The sequence below is a fragment of the Hypomesus transpacificus genome, chromosome 6 (assembly GCF_021917145.1).
Source record: "Hypomesus transpacificus isolate Combined female chromosome 6, fHypTra1, whole genome shotgun sequence".
NCBI classification, from domain to species: Eukaryota; Metazoa; Chordata; class Actinopteri; order Osmeriformes; family Osmeridae; genus Hypomesus; species Hypomesus transpacificus.
In genome coordinates, this window is record NC_061065.1 from 13,926,588 (window position 1) to 13,951,446 (window position 24,859).

General features: G+C 45.9%; 2 protein-coding genes across 2 annotated transcripts in view; both read left to right on the forward strand.

The window, feature by feature from the left end:
- Positions 1-62: 62 nt before the first annotated feature.
- Positions 63-1,696, forward strand: LOC124468806 (cytochrome c oxidase subunit 7A2, mitochondrial). The gene is made up of 4 exons (XM_047021774.1): positions 63-173; positions 530-619; positions 1,225-1,309; positions 1,468-1,696. The coding sequence occupies exons 1-4, from the start codon at positions 156-158 to the stop codon at positions 1,524-1,526; spliced, it is 252 nt and encodes an 83-aa protein (XP_046877730.1). The 5' UTR covers positions 63-155; the 3' UTR covers positions 1,527-1,696.
- A 1,301-nt stretch (positions 1,697-2,997) lies between these two features.
- The window catches only part of col12a1b (collagen, type XII, alpha 1b), a 61,534-nt gene continuing 39,672 nt past the window's right edge, over positions 2,998-24,859 (forward strand). The window contains 21 exon segments of the mRNA XM_047021088.1: positions 2,998-3,144; positions 3,975-4,088; positions 6,975-7,091; positions 7,413-7,556; positions 8,041-8,097; positions 9,009-9,272; positions 9,398-9,562; positions 10,129-10,302; positions 10,475-10,765; positions 10,855-11,457; positions 12,254-12,532; positions 12,631-12,906; positions 13,681-13,953; positions 18,191-18,460; positions 19,495-19,761; positions 20,048-20,240; positions 20,370-20,494; positions 22,639-22,788; positions 22,928-23,047; positions 23,221-23,532; positions 24,397-24,536. Of these exon segments, the coding sequence (XP_046877044.1) occupies positions 4,016-4,088; positions 6,975-7,091; positions 7,413-7,556; positions 8,041-8,097; positions 9,009-9,272; positions 9,398-9,562; positions 10,129-10,302; positions 10,475-10,765; positions 10,855-11,457; positions 12,254-12,532; positions 12,631-12,906; positions 13,681-13,953; positions 18,191-18,460; positions 19,495-19,761; positions 20,048-20,240; positions 20,370-20,494; positions 22,639-22,788; positions 22,928-23,047; positions 23,221-23,532; positions 24,397-24,536 (4,293 nt within the window). The 5' untranslated portion in view covers positions 2,998-3,144; positions 3,975-4,015.

Here is a 24,859-nt window from a genome sequence, read left to right on the forward strand (position 1 = left end):
AAAATATCAGGGAACGCACTATCCAATGCTTCAAACAGCTCCAGCCCATGTGTGGCAGTATTTTCACTGCAGTCGTGACGCGTCAGTTAATAGTCCACCGAAGAAGAGAACGCGGAAATTGAGTTTTACCAGTGTCCTTGTGATCGCGGCAAAAGATGTACCGGCACATTTCAGTAAGACTAAATTTGCAGGGTATCTATGAGGCATTTTTACTGTATGGTGTTAATATTGACCATTTTGTTGTAGTCTTAGAATATTACGGTTGTAACACGCTTGACAAATTCAAGTGTCTTCTATTTTGGGGTCATTTCAGGACACTTCATTGACTTCTTAAACAGCGACCTGGTACCGTAGCTATACAAGCAATGCTACCTAGATACAAATTTTTTTTTTACAAGTTAATCCAATCCGGTGCGACTGAAGGGCCAAATTTAGTTGACTATGAGTAACATTTAGGTGTCTCCGTTTACGTCCTAATTCACATTATTAGTCAGGAGCTTAGTAATAATGCCTTTTCTGTCATTAACAGGCACTCCAGCAGGTGTCGCGGCGGACGCTCAGCTGTAGCGTGCGCAGGGAAGTGGAGAACAAAGTCCCTGGGAAACAGAAGTTGTTTCAGGTACAGTAACGTACATCAGTCTCAAGTGTAATAGAAGTAGACACATTTAAGGATGAGGTCTTTAAACTTTCATCTAGAAAATACCTCTCAAGTCATTTCTACAAATTTCCTATTGTAGTAATAAACCGATCACTTCATGAGACCTTTATTTGTTGTTAGTCGACTGGTCTGATCTCCACCCTTATAGTTTGTCTGCATATGAATCCCGAATCCTATATAGCCTATACTGTCCTGTGGCAAACTGTGGCTCTACAGATAAGTATATCTCACGGCATCCTACTGTGTTGAATTAACAGATTACAATTTGCATGATTCACGTGTGTCGGTAGAATTATGTTTTTCATTAACTTATGAGTATTTTAAAGACCACAATGTATGCATCAACCTGGAGTGGAGATATTGCTTTGTCACATGCTTAGTAATCACTGATTAAAAACACTGCTTGTGTGTGTAATGAAAATATATACATATAAGGCGATAATATGCCCACGTCTTTGGAGAGTGTTTAATGGAATCAGGGAGTAGATGGAAACTTGAATTATTATTAAACAAGAAAGAGATATGCACGTGCCCATAGTTAGCGGTTTGTTATTCATCCTGGCTAGGAGGACAATGGGATACCAATTCACTTGAAGGGAGGAGCCAAAGATGCTCTCCTGTACAGAGCGACAATGGGACTGACTATTCTTGGTAAGTAAAGGGTGGTTGCACTCATTGTTTCATGTATAAGATCAATCAATGTAATTGCACAGTTTTGTTCGAGCCCAGCAGTGACAAACAACTATGGAAGACATGGGACAGCATTGGTAAACACATTGTAAATAAACACATTTTGAACTCCATTGCAGGAACTGGACTTGTTGTGTATGAACTGGTCAAAGCAGCATTCCCCCAAAAGAAGGCGTAAACCATTGTTTACGTGTCTTGTGCACTCACCACCCCGGTTCACAATGTGTTGTATAAAGGTGTTGGTCTTCATCCTGTGTATCCTGCTATAATGGCGTTCATTACAAGTTGTTTCATTAGATCAATATTTATTTCTTGTACTCTGAGGAACATTAAAAAAGCCTCTCATTACTAACTTTTCTGGTCTTTTTGGTGTGTGTCTATTTATTCCACTAACCAGCAGTGGTAAAATAGCTTTGCAATTATGACAAGTGACGGTAGGAATTCCATAATGGTTTTACCGAAATACCCTGCCCCTTATGAAGGCCATAAACATTTGTGGCAGACTACATCTGGATATCCTCAATGAGCGTCTGGATATGGAAAGGAAAATCATAGCGCAAAGGAAATGTTTTCTTCAAAAGGTTTCCATGGGAATATGACACTGCATTATTGATACAATCCTGTATTGATATAAACAAGTCAAATACATGCTAAATACATAGTGGTATTTAAAGGGAGGTTAGGGTTAGGGTTAGGGGGAGTCAGCTGGCTGAGCGGTTAGGGAATCGGGTTAGTAATCAGAAGGTTCCCGGATCGATTCCCGTTTGCGCCAAATGACGTTGTGTCCTTGGGCAAGGCACTTCACCTGACTTGCCTCGGGGAAATGTACCTGTACTTACTGTAAGTCGCTCTGGATAAGAGTAAAATGTAAATGTAAACATGAAAACGTAGGGAAATATGAATTACGTTAGAATCAGCGTTTGACACAAGTCAACATAAATTAACCAGTGGCTGGCCGCTATACACTGTCCGCATGCATTTCAATTCTCCCGTCACTAGAGGGCTACGTTTCCAAACAAATGGTCAAGCACTACTTTTTAAATGGTAATGATAATGTCATGCAGGCTCAGCAATTTACTTTATTTTGGATGGACAGTGCCCATGTCATTCTATAATGGCTTAAACTATTTGTTTAATGATCCCACTGAACAATAGTAGGCCTGGTTATATCATAATCCGCTGCCTGTCTCCCTCAATTATGCGACTCATAATGCAGTCTGTTCCAATTATAAAAATGTTTTGCCTGACTATCTAATTCATATAAAGATTTTTCCTCCTGCAATGGACTTTCGAAATTTGGGCCAAACATCTACTTAATTAACTTGGCACTTTTAGAAGATCATTTTGTCTACAATTAAGGCCTGACTTAACTGGCTTTTCAGTAAATGCTTAGTTGTCTCGGTTCCAAAGCAGATGTCACGATCAGACGACTGGCTAAACACACGAAGGCATCATTGCGAAGGAATGCAGCAATTTATGTAAAAGTTTCCTAAAGTGTATCCCCACACACTCTGAAAGGTTACATATTTCAGTCCGTGGCAGGATTCCTTGCTTGTGTGTCGTAAGAGCTTACGATACTGAAGGGAGAGTTGGGAACAGCCCCCTATTAAGTAGCAGTTTGTAAAAAGATTCTTCCCATTTGGAAAGAGGCTTCTTATCTGGGACCTCCACAAGTGAGCTCTGAGTTTTCCTCTGGACGATCTTCTCCTCAGTGAAACGTACTATCTCAAATTTTTAAGCAGAAGTTACATCCTCGGAAAGGCTTTCTTATTTTCACTTTAATATCACATCCGCAGGTCAGTATTGCTTTTAGCCTAATATGATCCCATTCACACCATCCATCATTTAAAAGTTTTTGCTTTTTCAAAAATCGATATTCTTCTGGATATTTCAATAACGTCCAAGGGTTCATTGTTAGTTTTTGTAAAATCCCCGACTAACAAAATGTAGATCAAAGTTGTGTCAGGCTAGTAAGTGTTTACGTTTGGTAAATTTGTTACAGAATTGAAATTATAAACAATTGACGCATAGTTTTTTAATGTATCATTAAAATGGGGGACGATGATGAATTAAACTTGTAAGGCTTTTTGCAACTTTTAACTTTCCAACGTGTAGGCCTGCTAAAATGTATTTTCACCTACATTTCGTTTTATACTAGGATTAGTGATATTATAATGTTCTGCGTTTATCAGTTATCAAGCATTCTACTCAGAAGATTTAGGACCAGTCAGCTTTCTGGCCAATTTTTTACTATTGCGTAGTTTTTGAACGTGTCTGAGAGCCAATCATTCAGATTGGCACCCAGATTGGCACACTGATATATACCTGTCTCTATCGATACCAAACGCAGGCAAGTTGTAGCATATTCAGGGCTGTAAGGGGGTGACTGCAGCGATGCATCCTCAGGTGGCGCGCATAACAGTGAAAAGGCAATTCCACTGCAACGGCTAGAGCTGAAAGTTTCAAAAGTTTACGTTTATCTATTAGGATTTTTTATTTGTAAAGATATGAATGCATAATTATTGTGAAACATCATTTTAGAATGGACCTATGCCATATGGTCTTTATCATGGTTAGAACAGAGTTTGGCAAGAAACCAGTGCGTAATTGCTCCTTCTTTTTGTAGCTTCATTCATGTTCTGCTGAGCCAGAAAGAAGGAGAGAAAAATGAAGATAAGGCTGTCTCTGGCAGCGACTGCCCTCCTCGTAGTGCTACTAGTATCATCCGTCGAGGCCCAAGGTAATATTAACCGCTTTTCCTCAACCCCCGCATTACATTTCAAATTTCACACTTAAACACACCGTTCTGCCAACTCGATCGAGGTCTCCAGTCTCGGAGTCTTTTAGATTCAAAACGAATAAATGTTGCAGAAATAAATGCGTCTGTATGCCATTTTTTCCACCGAACCACGTCTTTTGAAGTTGTCTTTGATTTGGTTCTGCACTGCGTTTGAGAGAAATAATCTACGTTTATACTTCAAATCCTGTTTTTGAGTGTAATTGTATAGACTTAACTGTTCTCTCCTTCAGAAACCGTGTGTTTTAACAATGTCTTTGGGCCCCCAGTAAGATCAGTCGGGGCCACTCCCCAGATGCAGTGGTCTATTTTGCTCGCTAAGAGGAGCTCTTGTTCGTAATGTGTTTTAATGGGACACTGACAACTCAGTTGTACTTGCCAACATCTACAGTATGTACGCCCTACCATGTGGAATAGTAAAAAAGACGTCCAAATGTTATTACAAAAATTGCTAAAACGTTTTGAATATTTTCATAACTTATCGTCGTTGGAAGTTAACGTTTAATTACCGTAAAGTTATATCAAGTTATATTGTATTACGGTCTCAAATGGGCATAAACATGGGCGTATCTAGCCCTATTTTGGGGGGGCCCCCCAAATGTTTAATTAGCCCCCCCCCCCAAACTTGTTTATTTTGTAATTTTTTCTTTTTCTTTCATATTTTAAATCTAAATGTGTTCATTTATCTTTCCAAAACCGACTAGAGGACGATATTTAAAAGGATATTTAAAAAAAAATATTCTGGGGGAACATGCCCCCAGACCCCCCTAGTTCTGCTGGGTCACAGGAAAAATAATAGGTTTTATCTAGGGGCTTAGCAAAGTGGGAACCTAGATTCACCACTGGGCATCTAAGATAGTTGATCTTGGATCAGTTGTGTGATTTAGGTGGGATAATGTGCATACAGGGAGATCTGAACCAAATTCCTTCTCCTTCCCCTATAGTCTTGTATGTATATAATTGCTCTGATCAAACCTGACCCCAATTAATCTATTCAGACACAAGATGTTTTAACAATATTCTAATATTCTAAGTATGAATGATTTTGAACTCAAATCTATGGAAAAAGGAACTGAACGTCTCTAGTTTCATTTTGGAAAAAAATGAGCTTGTGGCCAAGTTTCCTCTCCTTGTCTGTTCTGATGGAACGGAAAGACAAAATAGGAGTTTCACATTATTTTCCAAAGACTCTCAGGCTAAAACGCTCATATGACTCCTTTCAGCATTCCTTCAGAACAAAGATTTGCATATAAAACATATTTCCCCATATTAGAAACAACTTTGTATTAGCTAGACTTTAGTTATGGTCACAAGAAGAAGTCATAACCCATGTACAAGAGCCTATAACCGTACCCTTCGGGGTGTAAGCTAAGACAAAGTGGTATTTTCTGTACTAGGGTTAGGTTTCTGTAAAAGTGTTTGACATGTTGAGACCAGGTTTCAAACCGACAAAATAAAATGCTTGAAAGGCAGAGTTACAGCTGGTTGTCATGGATCGCATTTCAGACCTGCACACACCGCCACAGTTTAACCACCTGAAACCTTGTGGGTACGTGTGTGCACGTTTGTATGCGTGTACTCCTGAAGCACTGCTATGTGATGATCATGTGTGTAGTAACTGTACGATCATAAATGGCCCAATCGGAAACGGAAGCAGCTGAACGTGGGGCTTGAGTTGATTTGACAGGTTGGTGGTTCTCATTTTTGCTGTCCTGTACTGGTCAAGCTTTGCTCAGGTTATATGAGTCATGGCTTTTCAACAATATTTTAGAATGGTATTCTTCCTCCCTTCATTCTTGTTTCATAGGGTTTCTTTTATTTAGCTAGGACAGTATGCCTCCAACTAACGCAGTAGATTTGAGCACAGTGCATTGTATATTTATCTTGATCGTATACACTGTGTTGTTTTTCTTAATACATTTGAATGTACACGTACTGTAGATTCCTTATTTACACTGGTCGCTTTTAAAGTTAGACATGACAGGACTCGACTTTCAGATCATGACCAGGCAGCATGGATTCTAATTTTCCCCCCTCCCAACCGAAGAATATCATTTTAAAATATTACAAAATATTTTGTAGTCCGTCTTGTACATGAAAACTTATGTCCGGTGCTACAAGTTGTGTCCAACAACTTTTCATGTACATGTGCATGACTATAAAACAATGCAAACAGTCTCCATGATGGTTTTGAAACTGAATTTTTACGTCTCTCATGTTACTTCTTGTCTTTCACTGTATGTGCCATTCTTTGAGAAAAGATGTACATGTGTCTTCAATGACTGTGTATTCTTTTAAGAGGTTTGCAATGGATGGCAGTTGTAAAAATAGTTGAATCCAAACAACAAATGTATGAGTATCCTATCTTGACTCCATTGTAAATGCCAAATGTTTCAATGTTCCTCTTTGTCAATTTAACAGTTAACTAGATGGCATGCGTTGGATTGACTTCATGGGCAGCATGCAAGATGTTACAAAATAATTTGTTATGTATGCTTAGACAGCCATGTTCTACCACTTTGGCCTTTGGCACTTTAAGAGCGCAGTGTTTTTTCCCTCCCTACATGCTTGAGTTGTTGGGACAGCTCAAACGAATGTCATTTTTCTCCAAAATGGCTTCTCCTGTCTGTAATGTCCTTTAGCTGTGTCACCATGTGTCACCATGTCTTGTTTGCCCCAACAATGAACAGGACAACTTCAGTTCTGAAGTGTTGATTGTTGGGTACACCCTTGTGCTGTTTGTGTTGTACAACTTCTCCTCTTCTTATTGATCAATACACTCTTTTCCACAAACGTTGGGATTAACATGGCCGACTCTTCTTTTCACAGTTGATGCACCTTCAGACTTGAGGTTTAAGATTTTAAATGAGATCACAGTGCAAATGACATGGAGGCTGCCCATAAGTAGGATAGAGGGCTTCCGACTACAAGTTGTTTCAGACACAGGTGAGTGACCTTACAGCTGCAGGTTCACTCAAGCCAGAATGTCTGCTTTACACAGTACATACACATATATTACCAACAGCCCAGCGACTGAGATCAACAAATGGCTCACCAATGCCTTTGCAAACAGAAAAACACATGTATTGCTTCAGTGTGCCGAATTGAGACCTGTGCATGTATATCCACAGTCATTTTAGTGACTTAGGATCAAAATGAAGATGGGCTGATATTAAGGGTCATACTGGCATTGCTTTTCTGAATGACCCTGTAAGCTCATGTTCAACTGAATCATCCTGACATGGTGTTGACTTTTTTTGTGTTCAGATGAACCATCTCGAGAAATAAACCTCCCTGCCTCTGCTACCAAGACGTCAATCACAAATTTGACTCCAGATGTGGACTACGCAGTGACAATCTCCTCATATTACGGATCAGATGAAAGTCTGCCCTTATCTGGCCAGATCACAAGTGAGTCACATACTTTGTGAGTTGACAAGATGGAAGAATGACTAAGGAACACGGTAAATGGTTCCCTGCACAGAGGGAACCCCCGACATCCAAGTCCTAGCAGAAATGGAGTCTGTTGTAACTTAATGTGAACTGCCTGGTGGGAAGGCTTCTTTGGCAGCCCCACACAGGGCTGATTAGAGAAACCGAAGCAACTCTTTAAAGTCTTTAGAGATTACAGAGGACAACGGGGCGGAACTGATTGGCATTTTACCGTACAATCTGAGAGCTTTGTTTAGCCTGCTCACCGAAACCACAAGGCTTTATCTTGTACGAGACGACCACATCAAATAACGTGTTGTTGATACCATCGACAAATCTTTTACGCTCAAACCGAGTAACATGTTTAGTCTGCTCTTAATGCTATACAATGATCCATTTCCATGGTGGAGAATGATGTGTTCCAGTGTCTGATGTTTGAATTGTCCCATTGCTTGTGTTTCAGTCCAATCAAGTGGTACAAATGGAGGTCCCAGGAAACCGCTGGTCACAGATGCAGTCAGTAAGTCCAATACATACATGGTTTATGTTATGAGCTTTCCAGTTTTTCATTTCTACTTAGTGCTTCTGTGTTCTTTCCATTGCTGTGTAGTCAGCAACAGAGGGGCGTTTCCACGGATTCAATGCCCCATTGTAAAGACTAATACATTTTTTAAAGCCACATAAATCTAGAAGAAGAAAAAAAACGGGTAATCATTAACTTGGTCAGGCCGGTCAATCGCGCCAGTATGGGGGAGTTTGCACATGCTCAGTGTCAGGACGCACAGTGAAGGGTGTGGATTTAGAAGCTGTGTCAAGGCCACTGGTGCGGGAGCTGAATAGAAGCCCAACCCTGAAGGCAGGGAGAGAAGTGGAAACCATTACAGACTCGAGTTTACAAGAGCTCCGTGGCCTCCCCCAGATGATGTAGGCTGCTGCTGCTGCTGGGAAAACCTCACTGGTTTAGTACGTCCATATTAGACGATTTGGGAATGAAAGCTGAGGAATTATCCTGAGCAAATGTACTTCCTAAAAATCTTTTGCTGCTTTCCCAAAGACCAACTCCACCACGGGGTCTCATCTCAACTGTGTGATCGAGCGATATGGCGTGTATACAGAGTAACACACAGAATTGAATCTCCGTAGTTCCTGTGTAGAATATGAGGGCCATGGGGGCTGTTTTTTCATACGTTAACGTTAGGCATTTTGGAAAGGGGGAAAAAACGTTGGATCACATTTAGCCTCTAGAGGCTCTTTTCACTGTTTCATTGTAAGGTATTTCCCCCTCAGCGCTCTTTATGTTGTTGTTTTTGGTCAGCAATTTCGCTTTTGGGACTTATAAGGATACGGAAACAGGACATGGTTCCTTCTAGAAACGTGTCTTCAGGTCAAAGCATTTGCCTACTCCACCTTCCCACTCTCCTTCCCACCCAGAGTGCTCCTTCAGTGCCATCACTGACCTGGTGTTTCTGGTGGATGGCTCATGGAGTGCTGGAAGGGAAAACTTCAAGTCCATCCGTAGCTTCATATCAGCCATGGCGGGCGCCTTTGAGATTGGCGAGGACAAGACCAGGGTGGCCGTGGTACAGTACAGCACTGACTCCAAAACCGAGTTCAACCTGAACCAATACCACAAACGTGGAGATCTCCTCCGGGCCATCAACACCTTAACTTACAACGGTGGAAACACCATGACAGGTACTGACAAGACATCCTACTTAATATTGACTACAGGCTGTATGTGGTTATTTGAAGTCTATCATCCTTTGATTGGTTCTGTTACAAAGAGGTTGTTGATCAGGTGTCGTACGTTGTGCCTATAGGTGAAGCCATGGACTACCTCTTGAAGAACACATTCACAGAGGCTTCCGGGGCCAGGAAAAGCTTCCCCAAAGTGGCCATGGTCATCACCGACGGGAGGTCTCAGGGCGCCGTGGAGAACTTTGCCAAAAAGCTGAGGAACATGGGAGTGGAGATCTTTGTCTTAGGTACGTGGTCACAACGCTACTCCTCTGGCATCTCATCTGGTTCTTCATAGGTTTTTCCCCTGTCTCTGCTGCAATGGCAAGACAAAGGGCTGACCAGTCTATATGATATGAATGGGTTTGAATTATACTCCCCATGTGGTCATACTTTCCAACCGAAAGGGAAATAAAAGAACGAACCCAGCCTCTGGTACTTTGTTCAATGAAAAAGTGGGGATTATCACATAGGAAATCCAGCTGGATATCTTTAAAAGAGGAAACGTGTGGAAAAGTAGTACTTAATTTCCTGTCTTTATAGATCACTTGTTTCACCCAGTATTTATAGCTCTCAGACGTGAAGAAGAATGTATCGGTTTATTCCGATTTTGAAGGATTTTTATGAGCGGCCATGGACTTTACAAGGACTGTTTTGGGTTTATTGGTGTTGTCTCTTAAATATGAATAATTAAACCTCCTGAATTTGGTGTGTGATCAGAATGATGACGGCTGTATGGAACATTTCCCCAATTTAATGGGGAACCGTATACATTTGATGTCACCATTTTCTTTCTTTTTTTCATTCAACGTAGGGATCAAGGGAGCAGATGAGGAGGAGCTTAAACGGATTGCTTCAACCCCTTACCAAACCCATGTCTACAATGTGGCCGACTTTAACCTGGTCAAGAATGTCCAGAAAGAGCTCATCACTCATGTGTGTTCAAGCGTTGACGATCAACTCAACTCACTTGTCAGTGGCGAAGAAGGTAAAATGTGCTTTTGAGTATCTACTTAATTCAGAAGTTGAATTTGTCATGTATTTGCCACAAGGAGATACTTGTGGACTGTTTGCAAACTGGGATAGGCTAGCCCAGAGGATGTTCGCAGGTGGGTTGATAATTGTTGTCTTCTAAGATTTCCTGAATGTTCTTTTCGTAGTTGTCGAGCCAGCCTCCAACCTCTATGTTGTTGAGGTGGCTTCCAAGTCAATGAAGGTCTCGTGGGACGCTTCCTTTGGAGATGTTTCCGGATACAAGCTGCAACTGATCCCCATGATGCCTGATAGAAAACGCCAGGAGCTGTATGTAGGCTTCAAACAGACTTCAGTGGTGATCAGAGACCTGTCCCCAGATACTGAATACCAGATCAACCTGTACGCCCTCAAGGGTCTGACTCCCAGCGAGCCAATCATGGCCATGCAGAAGACTGAGTCAATCAAGATCTCATTGGGTGAGTAACCGGTGCAGCATCCAGTGCGTTCAAATCCTCTGATTGATTTTGCCCACGGCGTGACAGCTCATTCTGCATTCTTTTTCTAGAATGTTCACTCGGAGTGGACGTACAGGCGGACCTTGTGCTCCTGGTTGACGGTTCGTACAGTATAGGACTATCCAACTTTGCTAAGGTCAGGGCTTTCCTAGAAGTGCTGGTCAACACCTTTGACATTGGTCCAGACAAGATTCAGATCAGCTTGGTTCAGTATAGCAGGGACCCCCACACCGAGTTCTTCCTCAACACCCACCACGACCTGAGCGCTGTGGTCAAGGCTGTGAGGACGTTCCCTTACCGCGGCGGCTCCACCAACACGGGCAGGGCCATGACCTACGTCAGGGAGAAGGTGTTTTTGAAAGCCAAAGGGGCGCGCGATAACGTGCCGCACATGACCATCCTCATCACCGACGGGAAGTCTTCGGACGCCTTCAAGGACCCGGCCACGAAGCTGAGGAATACGGACGTGGAGATCTTTGCGGTGGGCGTGAAGGATGCCGTGCGATCAGAGCTGGAGGCCATCGCCAACACCCCAGTGGAGACCCACGTGTACACTGTGGACGACTTTGATGCTTTCCAGAGGATCTCTAACGAGCTCACCCAGTCCATCTGCCTGAGGATCGAACAGGAACTTTACAACATCAAGCAGAGGAGTGAGTACTTCCCTGAGTACTTGCCTTGTGTGTGTTGATAAATTCCGTGTCCACAAACTCCCAAACTCCCAAATGGGATATTTCTCCATGTGTGTTATGAGAAGCCTATGATCTTTCTTTAAGGTGTTTACAGAACAGTTTGATAAAGTATATTTTGGAACAAGTGCAAGTCAGTGCTGGTGGAGCTGTATACAATTTGTCTGGCTTATCACTCATGCCCATTTTCCCAAAGTGGAATACAAGGCATACCATTTGGCTTGTAGTTGAATGTGAAGCTAGGGATTGTAAAATGAAGCATCTCCATTTTATATACCACACTCCTACCACCTTTTGATTCACCTGACCTTCAAAGTGTCCAAAGAAGACACAGTCTTATGCAAGAACAACATATGCTTGCAATTGTCTGTGTCATCATACAACTTTCCAACGCTGTCTTCTTAAGTGTAGCTTTTTTATACAATGTGTTACACACATGTACAACCTCATAGGGGCAGGGACAGGACTTACATGTGGAAAAATAATTAAAAAAATGAGTCACTCCAAATGACATCGCTGAAAGTTATTCAGCCCTGTCAGTGAATTGTGTAACCAACTATAAATTGGATTACCAAAGTGTTGATTCTTGTTTAGTAATATTGATTGAAAACATACATTTTTACAGTAGACTCCATGGGAGGCTTCGCTTCACTTTGGCCCATATCTCCATAAGGAACCATTATCCATTATCCTCTCTTTCCTCTCCTCTCCATCGTGACATTGGGGATGAACCTTGGCTTGCTCTTCTGTCCCCCTCCAGATCTTGCCGTGCCAAAGTCCCTGACCTTCTCCGAGGTGTCTTCGAGGAGCTTCAGAGCCTCCTGGGACATCGACGTCACCAACGTGGAGTCCTACCTGCTCAAGTTCAGACCGGCCGCAGAAGCAAGTGGAGACTTTGTGTCCATGTCCGTGCCTGGGGACACCCTCACTGCTGTGCTCCCCCACCTCACCCCCGTCACCAAGTACGAGGTCAACGTCTTCGCACAGTATGACAAAGGGGACAGCCTTCCTCTGACGGGATTTGAGACCACTCTCGAGGGTGGGTACGCCTAAGAATAGTTGTTACGATGAAACGTTGAAAAGCAATGTGGAGTGAGTGTATAATGCTCACTCGTGTACGACTCTGTGCTCGTGCAGAACGAGGGTCGGCAGGGAACCTGAGGGTGTCTGAGGAGGCCACAGACAGCTTCCGCGTGTCGTGGACTGCCGCTCCTGGGGCAGTGGTACGCTACCTGCTGACCTACGAGCCGGTGAGGGGTGACAGCGTCAGGCTGGAGACAGCAACCGTTGGGGGCGAGACCACCATTGTTCTGCAGCAGCTGTTTCCTCAAACCACCTACCGGGTGACGGTGACTCCAGAGTACCAGTCTGGCCCCGGGGTAGAGAAGCAGATTGACGGCACCACCAAAGAAGGTAACTGTGGCGATGCCAAGCCTGCGCTAACAAGGAATGGATCTGCTGTCTGCCCCCCCCCCCCCTTCCTAAACAACATGTCTGTTATTCCAAACACTAATATTCCGCTCCATCTACTGTGTCATTAGAATTTGGAAGGGAGTCAATGGAAGACATGAGTGTGGGTTAGAGCTTAGTGGGGGAATTTTTTTACACATACCAGGGACTTTAAGGTCTGTGTGTGTGTGTATGTGTGAGTGTGGGTGGTGAAATATTGCCCAGTGATAAGCTTGAGTTTTCCGGGATGAAGCCAAAGCACAGAGGGAGGTGGACGGAAACAAACAAAAGTGAATTCTCTTCACTACGGCAACCACATTCTTTGCCGTGATTATCTGTGTTTGGAGCAGTTAGTGTGTCTGTGGACATTCCAGCTCCTTTAAATGAAGCAGCTGTTTGTTTCAAGGGTAGTTAAAAGTGGAGAGCATATCCCAACTTGTGCCTCTTTAGCATCAATCATCCAGCTGTCTCTATGAATGTATGTTTTTTTTCCTTTAATCTCATTTACAATGATTTTTATAATGCATTGTTTACAGTGCCGCTAACTTTTAGCTATTCTTTGTTGGCTTCAACATATCGTACAGATGTAAACAGCAGATATTGCAGCAGATTAGTATCAATAGACATACAGTTCACTTGGATTTTGCCCCAGGAATATCTAGTCATCTGAGTAGATCGACTCATACTTTGACCCTGTGAACAACACGAACGACAACAATCCCGCCTTATCTCTTTCAGCTCTGGGGTCTCCTCGCGACCTGCGCGTCTTCGATGAGACCGTGTCGACCATGAAGCTGTCCTGGGAGGCGGCGCCGGGCCGCGTGCTCCAGTACCGCGTGGCGTTCCGCCCGGTCGCAGGCGGGGAGATGAAGGTGGTGACGGTGAAGGGGGAGAACACCGCCACCCTCCTGAAGAACCTGCAGCCCGGCACTGAGTACGAGTTGGCTGTCAGCGCCCGCTACGCGTCCGGCCAAGGAAACCCTCTGGAGGGGCGGGGAACCACCCTGGAAGGTAAGGGAATAACGACGTCATCACGGCTCGTGCCATGACAGCCTTAGCAGGGACATGCCATGCTTTGGGTGTGTGACAAAACGAATGACCGGCACTTCAAACAGACACGACAAACTAAACTAGTTTATCTCACGTGCCATTCATTTGCTGAGCTTACAAGTTACCCACCCCCCCTTTCAATACTCAAGTGGTTGCTTCAAAGGCAGGAACCTTAAGATAGACAGAACATAATAAACACGAAAAAGTTAAGCCATCTGGTTCTCCTGTAACTGCCTGAGCAGGCTTCTCTGATCCTCTGGAGATGTAGCTCAGATCATGTCCAGTGATTGTGTTTTGGCTGGAGGTCAAGCCATCTGCCCCCAGAGAACACCGCAATAACACTGCTACCGAGTCATCTCATGAAATGTAACCCAGGACCTCCAGTCTGTCATGTGGCATTTACCACAACCCGTCACAGGCCCGTGTCAGGCAACGGAGTCAAAATGGAATTTCCATTGTGCTTTGATCATCCCTCATCCCCCACCACACCAAACCACCATCATTCACCTCTCTTTTTTTAGCACATTGGTCAAGGAACTCTATTGTACAAAACCTGAGAGGTGGAAATAATGGGAAGCAAGACTGGGCATGGGTGGGTCAGGAATGTGACTTGAGCTGGGTGTTGGGGCTGGGAGTTTAGAAGAGAGAAGAAGCGGTGTGGGGGGAGGGAGGGAGCGTTGGTGAGTCATCTCTCTGTCCGTCTACCTTGTGAGGGCTTGCCTGGAACTGAAAAGCCTTGTCCACAATCTCCGTACAACAGGATAGGCCAAAGTGAAACCACCCAAGGCAAGGTCACAGAAGTATTCAAGACTCAAGTCCTTTTTTGGAAGAGGGTCCCACACATTCCCAGGAACATGGGAGAACTCCATGGCGTTGTCCAATAGCTGGACATGACGCAGCACAGAACCTCCCCATTCTTCGGGACTGCAGCAGCCCCCTTGGCAGGTTCTGGTGGCGTGACCCGGTGCGGGGCCTGGGATGGTGGCCGTCTGGAGGGCGGTCCCAGCTGAAGTCCCTCCAGGGAGCTCCAGGGCCGACAGTCTCCTCTTCGCTGCAGCTCACAGACACAGTGTTCCGCTGGGCTACGTGCTCTGGTTTCACTCACCCCACCAAGCTGACATAGACAGAACACTTTGTGCAGAAATCCTCTTGGAGGCTCAACCGGTCAGATAAATAAGCCACAGTTTGTGTGAATTCCCTGCTGACATTTATAAAAAATAATATTAATATATTTCAGAATCTTTGGAAAGTTGGTGCGCTTCCTCACACATAGTCCTTCACAACTGTTTAAGGAAGTAAGCTTGTGGGGATTTAGAAGGATATTGCACAGGGAGTCAGTGTTTTGATTATTCGTCAGGCAGCATTCCTGGATGCCCTTGGGGGTCCTGGATCCATGCCCTGCTTAGTCTTGCCTATGGTAGTGGCCTATTATCTGTAGCCTCTAGAGACGAGTCAGCAACACTTTCCTTCACACTGAGTGATTCTCCAATTGGACAGGGTGGTGACAGAGCTGCGATACACTTCTGCCCAGAGTTTGTGCTCCTTCAGTTCTCACATCGAGGTGATGAATTGAAGAAGCAGAGTGATCGTCTCTCCCCCTTCAAATACAATCAGTTACCTCCGCAGACATGGCCACGGTTATCACAACAACGTGGGAGAAAGATGAAATGGAATGAGATAATGAACTTTAAAGAGACAAATGGAAAGCCTTACCTCCAAGTTATGTACAGTGTACTAGCCGCTAGTTAGCACTGACCACTTTCCTCTTGCTATGGTGGGGGTAGAGGTGGGGTGGGGGGAGCTGAAAGGAGGGAGAGAAAAGAGTGTGGAAATCAGTCGATTCAGTTGGAAACATGGCTGAAGAGCTTCTGTGATTGAGGTGCTGGAGCTGTATGAGGGAGTCCCAGAGAGACCTGCCCCCTCCTCCTCCCCTATCTGGCAACTGCCAGGCAGCGTCTAAGATCCGCCATGCTCCCGACCCCAGGGATGTCATTAAGACATTAAGAGCACCAGGCGGCCGATGTGCACGTCTTTTCATCACCTGCCCTCTCCCTTCATCTCAACAGCCAGGTCCAGGCAACTCAGGAAAAAAGCTACAAAAAAAAGGATTTCACTTCAAACATACAGCTGAAGCATTGAACTTAAGACAGCCCCCCCGCCCCCTTGTTTTAATTGTAACAAGATGCAAATGCAGGGCAGATTTCTTCTTTGGATATGGTTTCCGAGTTTGTCACACGTTCCGAATTTTAAGGCAATTTGAGATTTCAAAGGCCTGTGTAAAACAATCCCTGCTGTAGACGGGAGACAGAGTTTCTTACCAGTCTGACTGATTGTCTGAAGTTACAGTATACTCAGTGCTGGAGAGGCAACGTTGTGGGACAGAGCGAGAAAATTGGGAGGCACAAGGAGGAAAAAAGGTGAGGGAGTGTGTCAAAAAAGAAGAGGAGAGGGTGTTGAATTTATTGTGGTTTTGTTCAGTTTTGCCACATGATGGGCTGTGGAAAAAATTGGGCTTGAGTGACTTTCAGGCAGGTCTGCCGACTGCCAGATTCCCTACGTGCAGTCTGCGGGCTGTTATTCTGAAAAGGCCCGAGACACACTCCCGGCCCTGCAAATGAGAGCTCCTTGAAGAGATAAAAAATGGAGGTGGAGAGGGCCCAGCTAATGGCCACTGCTGTGTCTCTGTGGTGGAGACTAGCAGACGACTTGTGGAAGGAGCACATGTGCTGTAAAATTAAGGAAATGAGATTTTAGCCAGGGTTGGAATGGTTGCTTCAGAGGAGTTTAATGTTTGATAGATTATTTTTGGCATGACATTTGGAAAGACTTGCCCTGAAATCAGACACAGCTAAGTTGTTGATCTATAAAGTTAAACACATGCCTATGGCCCATCTTTTTCAGGCTGTTTTGAGATATGTTTTTTCCTACTGTAGTCTATGGTGTTTCCTTTGGGCTTCTATTTGTCTACGTGTAGGAGTTCATGAAAGGTCCAGGGTTTATCAGTGTGCTTATTTGCTTTCACTTACTCAATATTTCAGTTTTTCAGCTTTTCGACTATTATAAAAACAAGACCCTGCTGCCTGTGAGGTGGATATAACCAAGGATTTGATAATTTTATTAAAATAAATATGTGGGGGTCCCGTTTCGACCGGGCCCAATATACTCAGGGAATTCTGCTGAGGAATATCCATTCCAGTATCAAAATATAAATTGGTTTAAACAAAAAGGTATTGTTTCAACTCTGTTAGTCCTATAATTTAGCTGGATCTCGCCTGGGAAATTAATCATGATTTTCACAACAGCTATTGAACATTCGTTCTTTTCAGCACAGTCTTTGCTCCTCTTTGCTCCTGAGAAAGACAAAAGTGTTGGACTAAGATAGCCAATCCTCATTCTTGTTTGCAAATATTTAACTCCACAACGCCCAGAGCCATGGACCAATTTCTGTGCCTGTGCTTTGTCGCAATGTGATCCATATGCATGGAAATTCGGTGCAGGTTTAGTTTTGATGAAACCACATCTATATGTTTTGGCAGACAGGCTTCCGAGGAGGCCGCCTCATCAGGCAGGACAGGATGGAGGTCAGAAAACATGACCGCACTTTCTCAAAAGTCCAGCTCCTGTCAACCCCTCCTCCCCTTCTGTGTCCTCACAGTGTGTGTAGAGCAGATGTTTAAGAAACTTTATAGGGAGTCTCCTATACGTCACCTGATATGTCACAGGTTTACGTAATCCCTGATATACAGTCCGAACGAAAGGAACCTAACCCGGTTTTGGGGATTTCCAAGAGATCCAGTAATCCGACTCGGTCATTTAACCTGTGACGGACTGGAGGCAGGTTTACTGCGTCGTTTTCCGAAGTCAGAGCTGGACGCCAGGGTGCAGATGTGTGCATCTGTGTGTGTTCCTCCGTCGAGTTTATAGCTGTGACAGGCTGCTCAACTATGCCGTGCTCTGGACGCAGACTTAATAGTTTCCATTTCGAATAATTAGGTCAGCCAGCAGAACACTCTCAGAACGGCCTCTCGGCTGCAGCAAGAGAACGGGGTCTTTTAGTGGGGGTCTTTTTAGTCACGGTATTTAATCCTCTCTAAAATTGGAGCGGCATGTCAATGTATGTCGATTCATCAGTTGGTGTTTCCATGCACTGCTCATGCAAAGTCCTAACGCAGGTGCTGTCCTCTTCATCTTGTTTTAGAGTTGGGCTCCCCGAAAGACCTCGTCACGAGTGACGTGACCGACACAAGCTTCGCCGTCTCCTGGACTGCCGCACCGGGGAACATGAAGATGTACAGGCTCCGCTGGAAGTCCCTGTTCTCTGAGGAGTCCGGGGAGAAGACCGTCCCCGGGACCACGACCAGCACCGTCCTGGAGGGCCTGACTCCAGAGACCCTCTACCAGGTGTCGGTGTTTGCCTCCTACGGGCGTGGCGACGGCGAGCCGCTCACCGGCACGGAGACCACGGACGGTATGGCTACTTCTTGTGTTTTTGGTTTACTGTTGGCTGTTGCCAAAGCCTGGGGTTTAAACACAGCTTGCCTCACTCCTCTGTGGTCGAAGGGCTCCAGGCAGTTTCTACTCTATGGTCAGGCTTTGCAGGTAGAGACACTGCAGATTATAGTGGTCAAAGGCCTATTATTTTCATCTATGAAAGTGGAAAACAGGCTGAGCAACTGCTACATGTCTGTAATTTTCTCCAGACAAAATGATTGGGGGGAAAAAATATGAAAACTGATATCACTGCCCATGTGTTCACCATTGTCATGCTCTGAAGATGGGCTTTGGTCTTTGGTGTCTGGTGTTTCATTGGAAAGCTTGACTTAAAGCAGCCGTTTCACTCAGCTTTTTTTCTTAGCTGTGGTCTGCAGCGGAAAACAGAGGAGATGACAGTCTTGATGCAGTGTGTGTTCAGAGATAACGTCACTCTTGTCGAGGGACAAATGTTATTTTTTAAATGAGGCATATGTGTGGTGGACATGTGCTATAGCACTGATGCGTTGGAGTAAAATCAGGACGCCCTGGCTAAGAATGACCAAACATCCTCCATCTTACTATATCCACACATGGGGAAATTACATTGACGGAAAAATGCTCTCCAACAGGCAATTTCTGCACTGGCTTCACTAGACACGTGTGGATATTGAAAACCAGTGCATTGGCTAGACGGTCAGACATACTATTGAAAGAAAACAAACTTTAGAAGGGAATCACCTTAGGGGAACTCAAATCTTCCCTACTCGTACTCAGCCAATTGGGTTTGGGTTCCCCCCCCCCCCTTGCCAATAAAAGAATATCCTCCCAACCTTTTAATGGTCTGAACATCTTTCCCTTGGGATGGCTTGGCCACGGGTCGATTAATTTCATATGCATGCTACTCCTGTTGAATATATCTACCTCATCACATGGTCTATGGAGCTTAAAGTTGGGGAAGGTTATGTTTAACATGCACCCTCCTACGACCTCAAACACTCCAGGTTGAATCCATATTCCGTTTCTCCTCAGCCTCGGCCGCTGCCAAGACGCTGAGCGTCTCCGACGAGACCGAGCGCTCCATGAAGGTGACGTGGCAGCCCGCGCCGGGCAAGGTGGTCAACTACCGGGTGACCTACACCCCCTCCGCCGGCTTGAAACAAATGGTCTTAAAGGTCGCCGGCACGGCCACCTCCGCTGTGCTGAAACGGCTGCAGCCCATGACCTCTTACGACATCACCGTGCACCCCATCTACAAGCGCGGAGAAGGAAAAGCAAGGCAAGGAGTAGGAACTACACGTACGTTGGTCCATGATTCAACCCCACGAGGGGACAGTAGAGTACTGGCACACTGTGGGATGTAACACGCACCTTACCAACACATGTATGATTGGCATGACCCTGGGCGACGAAACGGTGGCTCCGGGTTTGAGACATTGTGTAATGGACTAATGATGCAGTTCCAGAGAGCGGTTGGAATGCGGGTTTGCTGACGTCACCGCAAACTCGCCAGCTCGTTTCGAAGTTGGATGTGCTCACGCCAAACTGTGTATTGATATGGTCCCGTCTGTATTCCTCTTCTTAGTGTCACCTTACAAAGCTCCCAGGAACCTGCAGACGTCCGAGCCCTCTAAGACCAGTTTCCGGGTGTCTTGGGACCCCGCCCCTGGGGAAGTGCGGGCCTATAAGGTCACCTTCTATCCCAGCGGGAATGACATTGACCTGGGAGAGTTGGTTGTCGGCCCCTATGACAACACAGTGGTCCTGGAGGAGCTCAGGTGAGATCAGAGATGTTCCCTCCTCAGCCACGGGGAGATCAGATGAAACACTGATATGGTCCAACAGTACCAGCACACAATTTGCTATTGTGACAGATGGTTCCTTTAATCCCATTGTTTTCACATCAGGGCTGGTACCAAATACTCAGTGGCAGTGTTTGGGATGTTTGACGGAGGCCAGAGCATGCCATTGGCCGGAGAGGAGAAGACCACTCTCTCTGATGAACCTGAAGCCCCTCCCCCCGACCCCACTGGTAAAACCTGACACCGACACCACAGCCTCGCACAGCTGAGCCGCACACATGCTCACACCCAGACATAACAACGCAAACAAAACAATGCAACCAAAGCTTGGCCCCTTTCCTTGGATTCCTACCGTGTAGAGCTGCCTAGACTGGGATCCAATAGAAAAGAGCGCCACAATATGACTCTGATTAGCACCAGAAGAGTGAAATATGTGCCGTCAAATGGAATCAGAATCCCAGTTGCGTTGGCTTTCAAAGCCCTTGATTATGACGAGTACTAATGGCTTTGGGATGCTTGGCTGGGATCAACCTTGTCTCCCTTATCACCATCGGGCGAAACCCTGGTGTAAATCGAAGTTCCATTTTGCAAGCCCATAGCGAGAAGCTTGACACTTAGGTTGCATTTACGACTAACACTTATAGGAATGTTACTTCGCTGCCCGCTTCATCCATTGCCAGTTTTGGACTATCCACATCTCCTCCCTCTGTAGTCTGACACGCCAGTCCTAATTGCGTCGCAGCAAAGAAAAACCCCTTTGTTAACTCGTTCAGTCCATATCTTGTAGACGTCAAGGTTTTTAATGTACAATGGATATTTCCCCGTTTTAACGTCGCCCCCCCCCCCCCACCCCCTCAAAAAAGAAGACCTTTGTGGAAAACTAGCCACTCTGCAAGCAATTACAGATGTTTTACAACCCAGGCAGGGGGAGCCGTACCGCACTGCCGCAGAGACGCACGCGGCTAGGAAAATGTTGTGTTTCTCATATAAGACCCCAGAGAGCTGCTGACCCTGGGCAGAAATTCCTGCTGTAATGGAGAGCAGACACAGTGACTAGCTGCTCACTGAGCAGGAGAGAGGATGTTCCACACACACGCGCACACAGACACACACACGCACACACACACGCACACACACAGGTTCCACAGACATGCATGCAAACGAAGAGACTACCCAATGAGAGGCCATCACCGTCCAATCACTGCAGCACCGGGCGCGGGTGGTTTGTCTGTAGCGCCGCGCGAGAGAAAAGACCCCTTTTTGGAACAGCACGATATCAGATCTATTGTTTTACACACCGTGCATTAGCAATGCCATGACTTAGGTTTGGGAACTGGAGCATTGCCCACACAACAGACAAAACAACGACACGAGCGACGAGCCCATTCACATGTACACATGTGCACTAGCGTTGCTAGTGCACGTTTGCTGAGATGCTTTCTCATGATCCGATGCGTCGACTGTTCAAAGCCGGTGTCATCTGCTTTGTGTTACTCGTCTGGGTGTTTTACAGTCTTAGTGTGCGACATCTGGTTTTTGCTGATGAACGTCTCAGGGAGTCAGCATCGTTCTCGTGAGGGCTTCACATATCACGGGGGTGTATCTCCCAGACGCCCCGCGAACGCAATCTGCTAAACATCCATCCCTCTCTATCCCCTTACAATCCTTATCTGTTTCCTACCTCTCGCAAATAACCATGTGGGGGTAAATCAATTGTCTTCTAACCTGTTTCCAATTGCAGGTACGGTGGCAGATTTCCGTTTCCATTTCGTAGCTCCGGTGTCCGGCAGGGTGCGTCAGCGCCTCTGTGCACCTCGGACGAACTCCACCATAGCCCTCTCACCCACACAGGTGTCTGGGGGGTGGGGGGTTGGTGGCAAGTACGGAACACCCCAGGAATGTGCAATAACTCTGGCAGAGCAGTGCGTCGTATATCACCTGTCAGGAGGCTCACGTCTGTTGTTCAGTGGGGACAAATCCTCCTGACAGCCTCAGAAACGCCCGGAAGGCTGTGGATGTATACAGAAAGCAAGACCAACGTGGAGGAGAAACCCCAAAAGAAAACGAGAGGAATTGACAAATGATCTCGCAAATGGATCAATGTGCTGTTAGAAAATGTTGTCTCGGAGCTTCAAATGTTTGTATTCATAAAGTGTGTCAAATTTGTATGACTCTGCTACTGTGGTACTGGTCAAGGCGATACTGTGTGTTTGTGCTTGTGTCGAACCGACTCATTGTTGTCTTCAGCCATCTCCATCCACCCCTCTCCATGCACGTTCGCTCATGACCGTCACGACACCGAAACATCCCCAAGCAGACACACACGAGGTCGTGTCGCACCTGCTTTTCATCTCAGTGTCTTCCTACCTCGCAGGCCCCGAATGCAAGTCCTCGGCCAAGGCTGACATCATCCTCCTGGTGGATGGCTCGTGGAGTATCGGCCGTCTGAACTTCAAGACCATCCGCTCCTTCATCGCTCGCATGGTCGGAGTGTTTGACGTCAGGCCAGAGAGAGTCCAGATTGGTACGTTTGGTTTGAAGTTCCATGCTGCGCTTTTTGCCATGGCATGATTTGAAGGCCTTTCAACACTGTACTTAAAGTTGGGCTTTAACACATTGCCTTCATCTGATTTTTGTCATTCAACACTGTGTGTTCTCTCCAGGTCTGGCCCAGTACAGTGGGGACCCCAAAACAGAATGGCACTTGAACGCCCACCCTACCAGGGAATCCCTGCTGAACGCTGTGGCCAACCTCCCCTACAAAGGGGGAAACACCATGACAGGTGACTGTTACACAAACAACTCGAGTTCTATTATTACTGGCTGTGACTAAACTGACCATGGCTTTCAGACCAAAGTCAACGATTCATTCCCAAAAATATGATCCTTGTTACAAATCATTTTGCCAGCATGTGCTTTGCACGAACAGGCCTCATGTGAAGCTCTCCCCTCACAGGTATGGCCCTGAACTACATCCTCGAGAACAACTTCCGACCCAACGTGGGACTCCGCGAGGACGCTCGCAAGATTGGCGTCCTCATCACTGACGGCAAGTCCCAGGATGAGATCGTCACCAACTCCCAGAGGCTGCGGGACCAGAACATCGAGCTGTACGCCATCGGGGTGAAGAATGCCGACGAGAACGAGCTGAGGTCCATCGCCACCGACCCGGACGAGATCCACATGTACAACGTGAACGACTTCTCCTTCCTGCTGGACATCGTCGACGAGCTCACCGTCAACCTGTGCAACAGCGTGAAGGGCCCAGGTACCAAAAACGACGATCTAGGAGGTCGCTCACTTCCTCAACACGGGCTGGTTTAGGATGACAGTGTTTTCACATTCACATCCATGTGTCACTCTACCGCACACTCTACAGACACTATAGACAGGTGACTTCCATTTGAGGTGAGATGACTGTGAGATCGGCCAAAACATCGTTCACAAGCCACATTTGGGAATAGGCAACTTTCTCTCTGTTCCCGTCTCTGAGAGAGACTTGGACCTCCAACCATCCCCTGCTAAAACAGCCTTCTAAATACCCTGCAACCCATGCGCTGCTGTCCAGCTTATGTTATCCATTTGTCTTAAGGATGGTGGAGGCAACACTGGCAGCTTGGGATGAAAGTGCCACGGGATCGGCGTTGTCGTCTGATCCCAGCACAAGTTGTACTGTGACTGCCCTTCAGTGGTATAAACAGATTAGCGTAGGAGCAAGAAGATTCCAATAAGATATTCATGACTCGAGCCACATTGAAAGGAAAAACCCAGACCTTTGTTTGTGAATATGATTTAGACTGTCTTTATTTGGCTTGACTGACTTGATAAATATGCTTGCCTGAATATGGTTTTAAGGGACTCAAACGGTTGATGGAAACTTTTGCTTTGGACGTACTGTGCCTTGTCCTGAAATCTAATTTTAAGAGTAAGCGCAATATTGATTTACAACACAGCAAGAGAACAGATTTCTCTGAAAAAGCCCTTTGTCAAAGCGGTGAAATGTACACCAGGCAACCCCCCCCCCCCCGTCTGTCAGACCTGCTAGTGTGATGGGGACAGATTTGTGGTTGGGGAGTTCAGCATGTGAAATACTTGACATGTCAGCTCACGTTCCCTGTGGCCCTGCCCCTAGGAGGAGGCCCGGAGCCGGGTACTAACTTGGTGACCTCTGAGGTGACCCACCACTCGTTCCGTGCCACCTGGACGCCACCTGACGGCACGGTGGATCAGTATCGCATCGAATACATGTATCCTGGAGGTCCGACAGAACAGGTGGGCTCTCCTCACCTCTCCTCTCCTCTGCGCTCCTCTCTTCTTCTCTCCTCCATTCTCCTCTCACCCTCCCCGGCCGTCCTCATTGGTAAATGCGCTCACCCCACCTGGTTTGGATGTGAATGAGATATGGCCGACCTGATCCCTGTTTTCATCAGAATTCTTTCTCAGACTTCTGTGGTTCTCCCCTGCCAGAGGTGATCCGGTTGTTTTGGCAGAAGGTTCATGCAGTCTGTCTATCCATGCTGCTTTTTGGGGGGGAGTTGCTGCCCTATATGCAGCTTCTTCCTCTCACTCAAGACTCCCGGTTGCCATGCCTTTGT

What these genes read in the sequence shown, in the direction of transcription:
- LOC124468806 (XM_047021774.1), top strand. An exon ending in GGAAACAGAAGTTGTTTCAG is followed by an intron (nt 620 to 1,224) that starts GTACAGTAACGT and finishes CATCCTGGCTAG; the next exon opens with GAGGACAATGGGATACCAAT. An exon ending in AATGGGACTGACTATTCTTG is followed by an intron (nt 1,310 to 1,467) that starts GTAAGTAAAGGG and finishes ACTCCATTGCAG; the next exon opens with GAACTGGACTTGTTGTGTAT.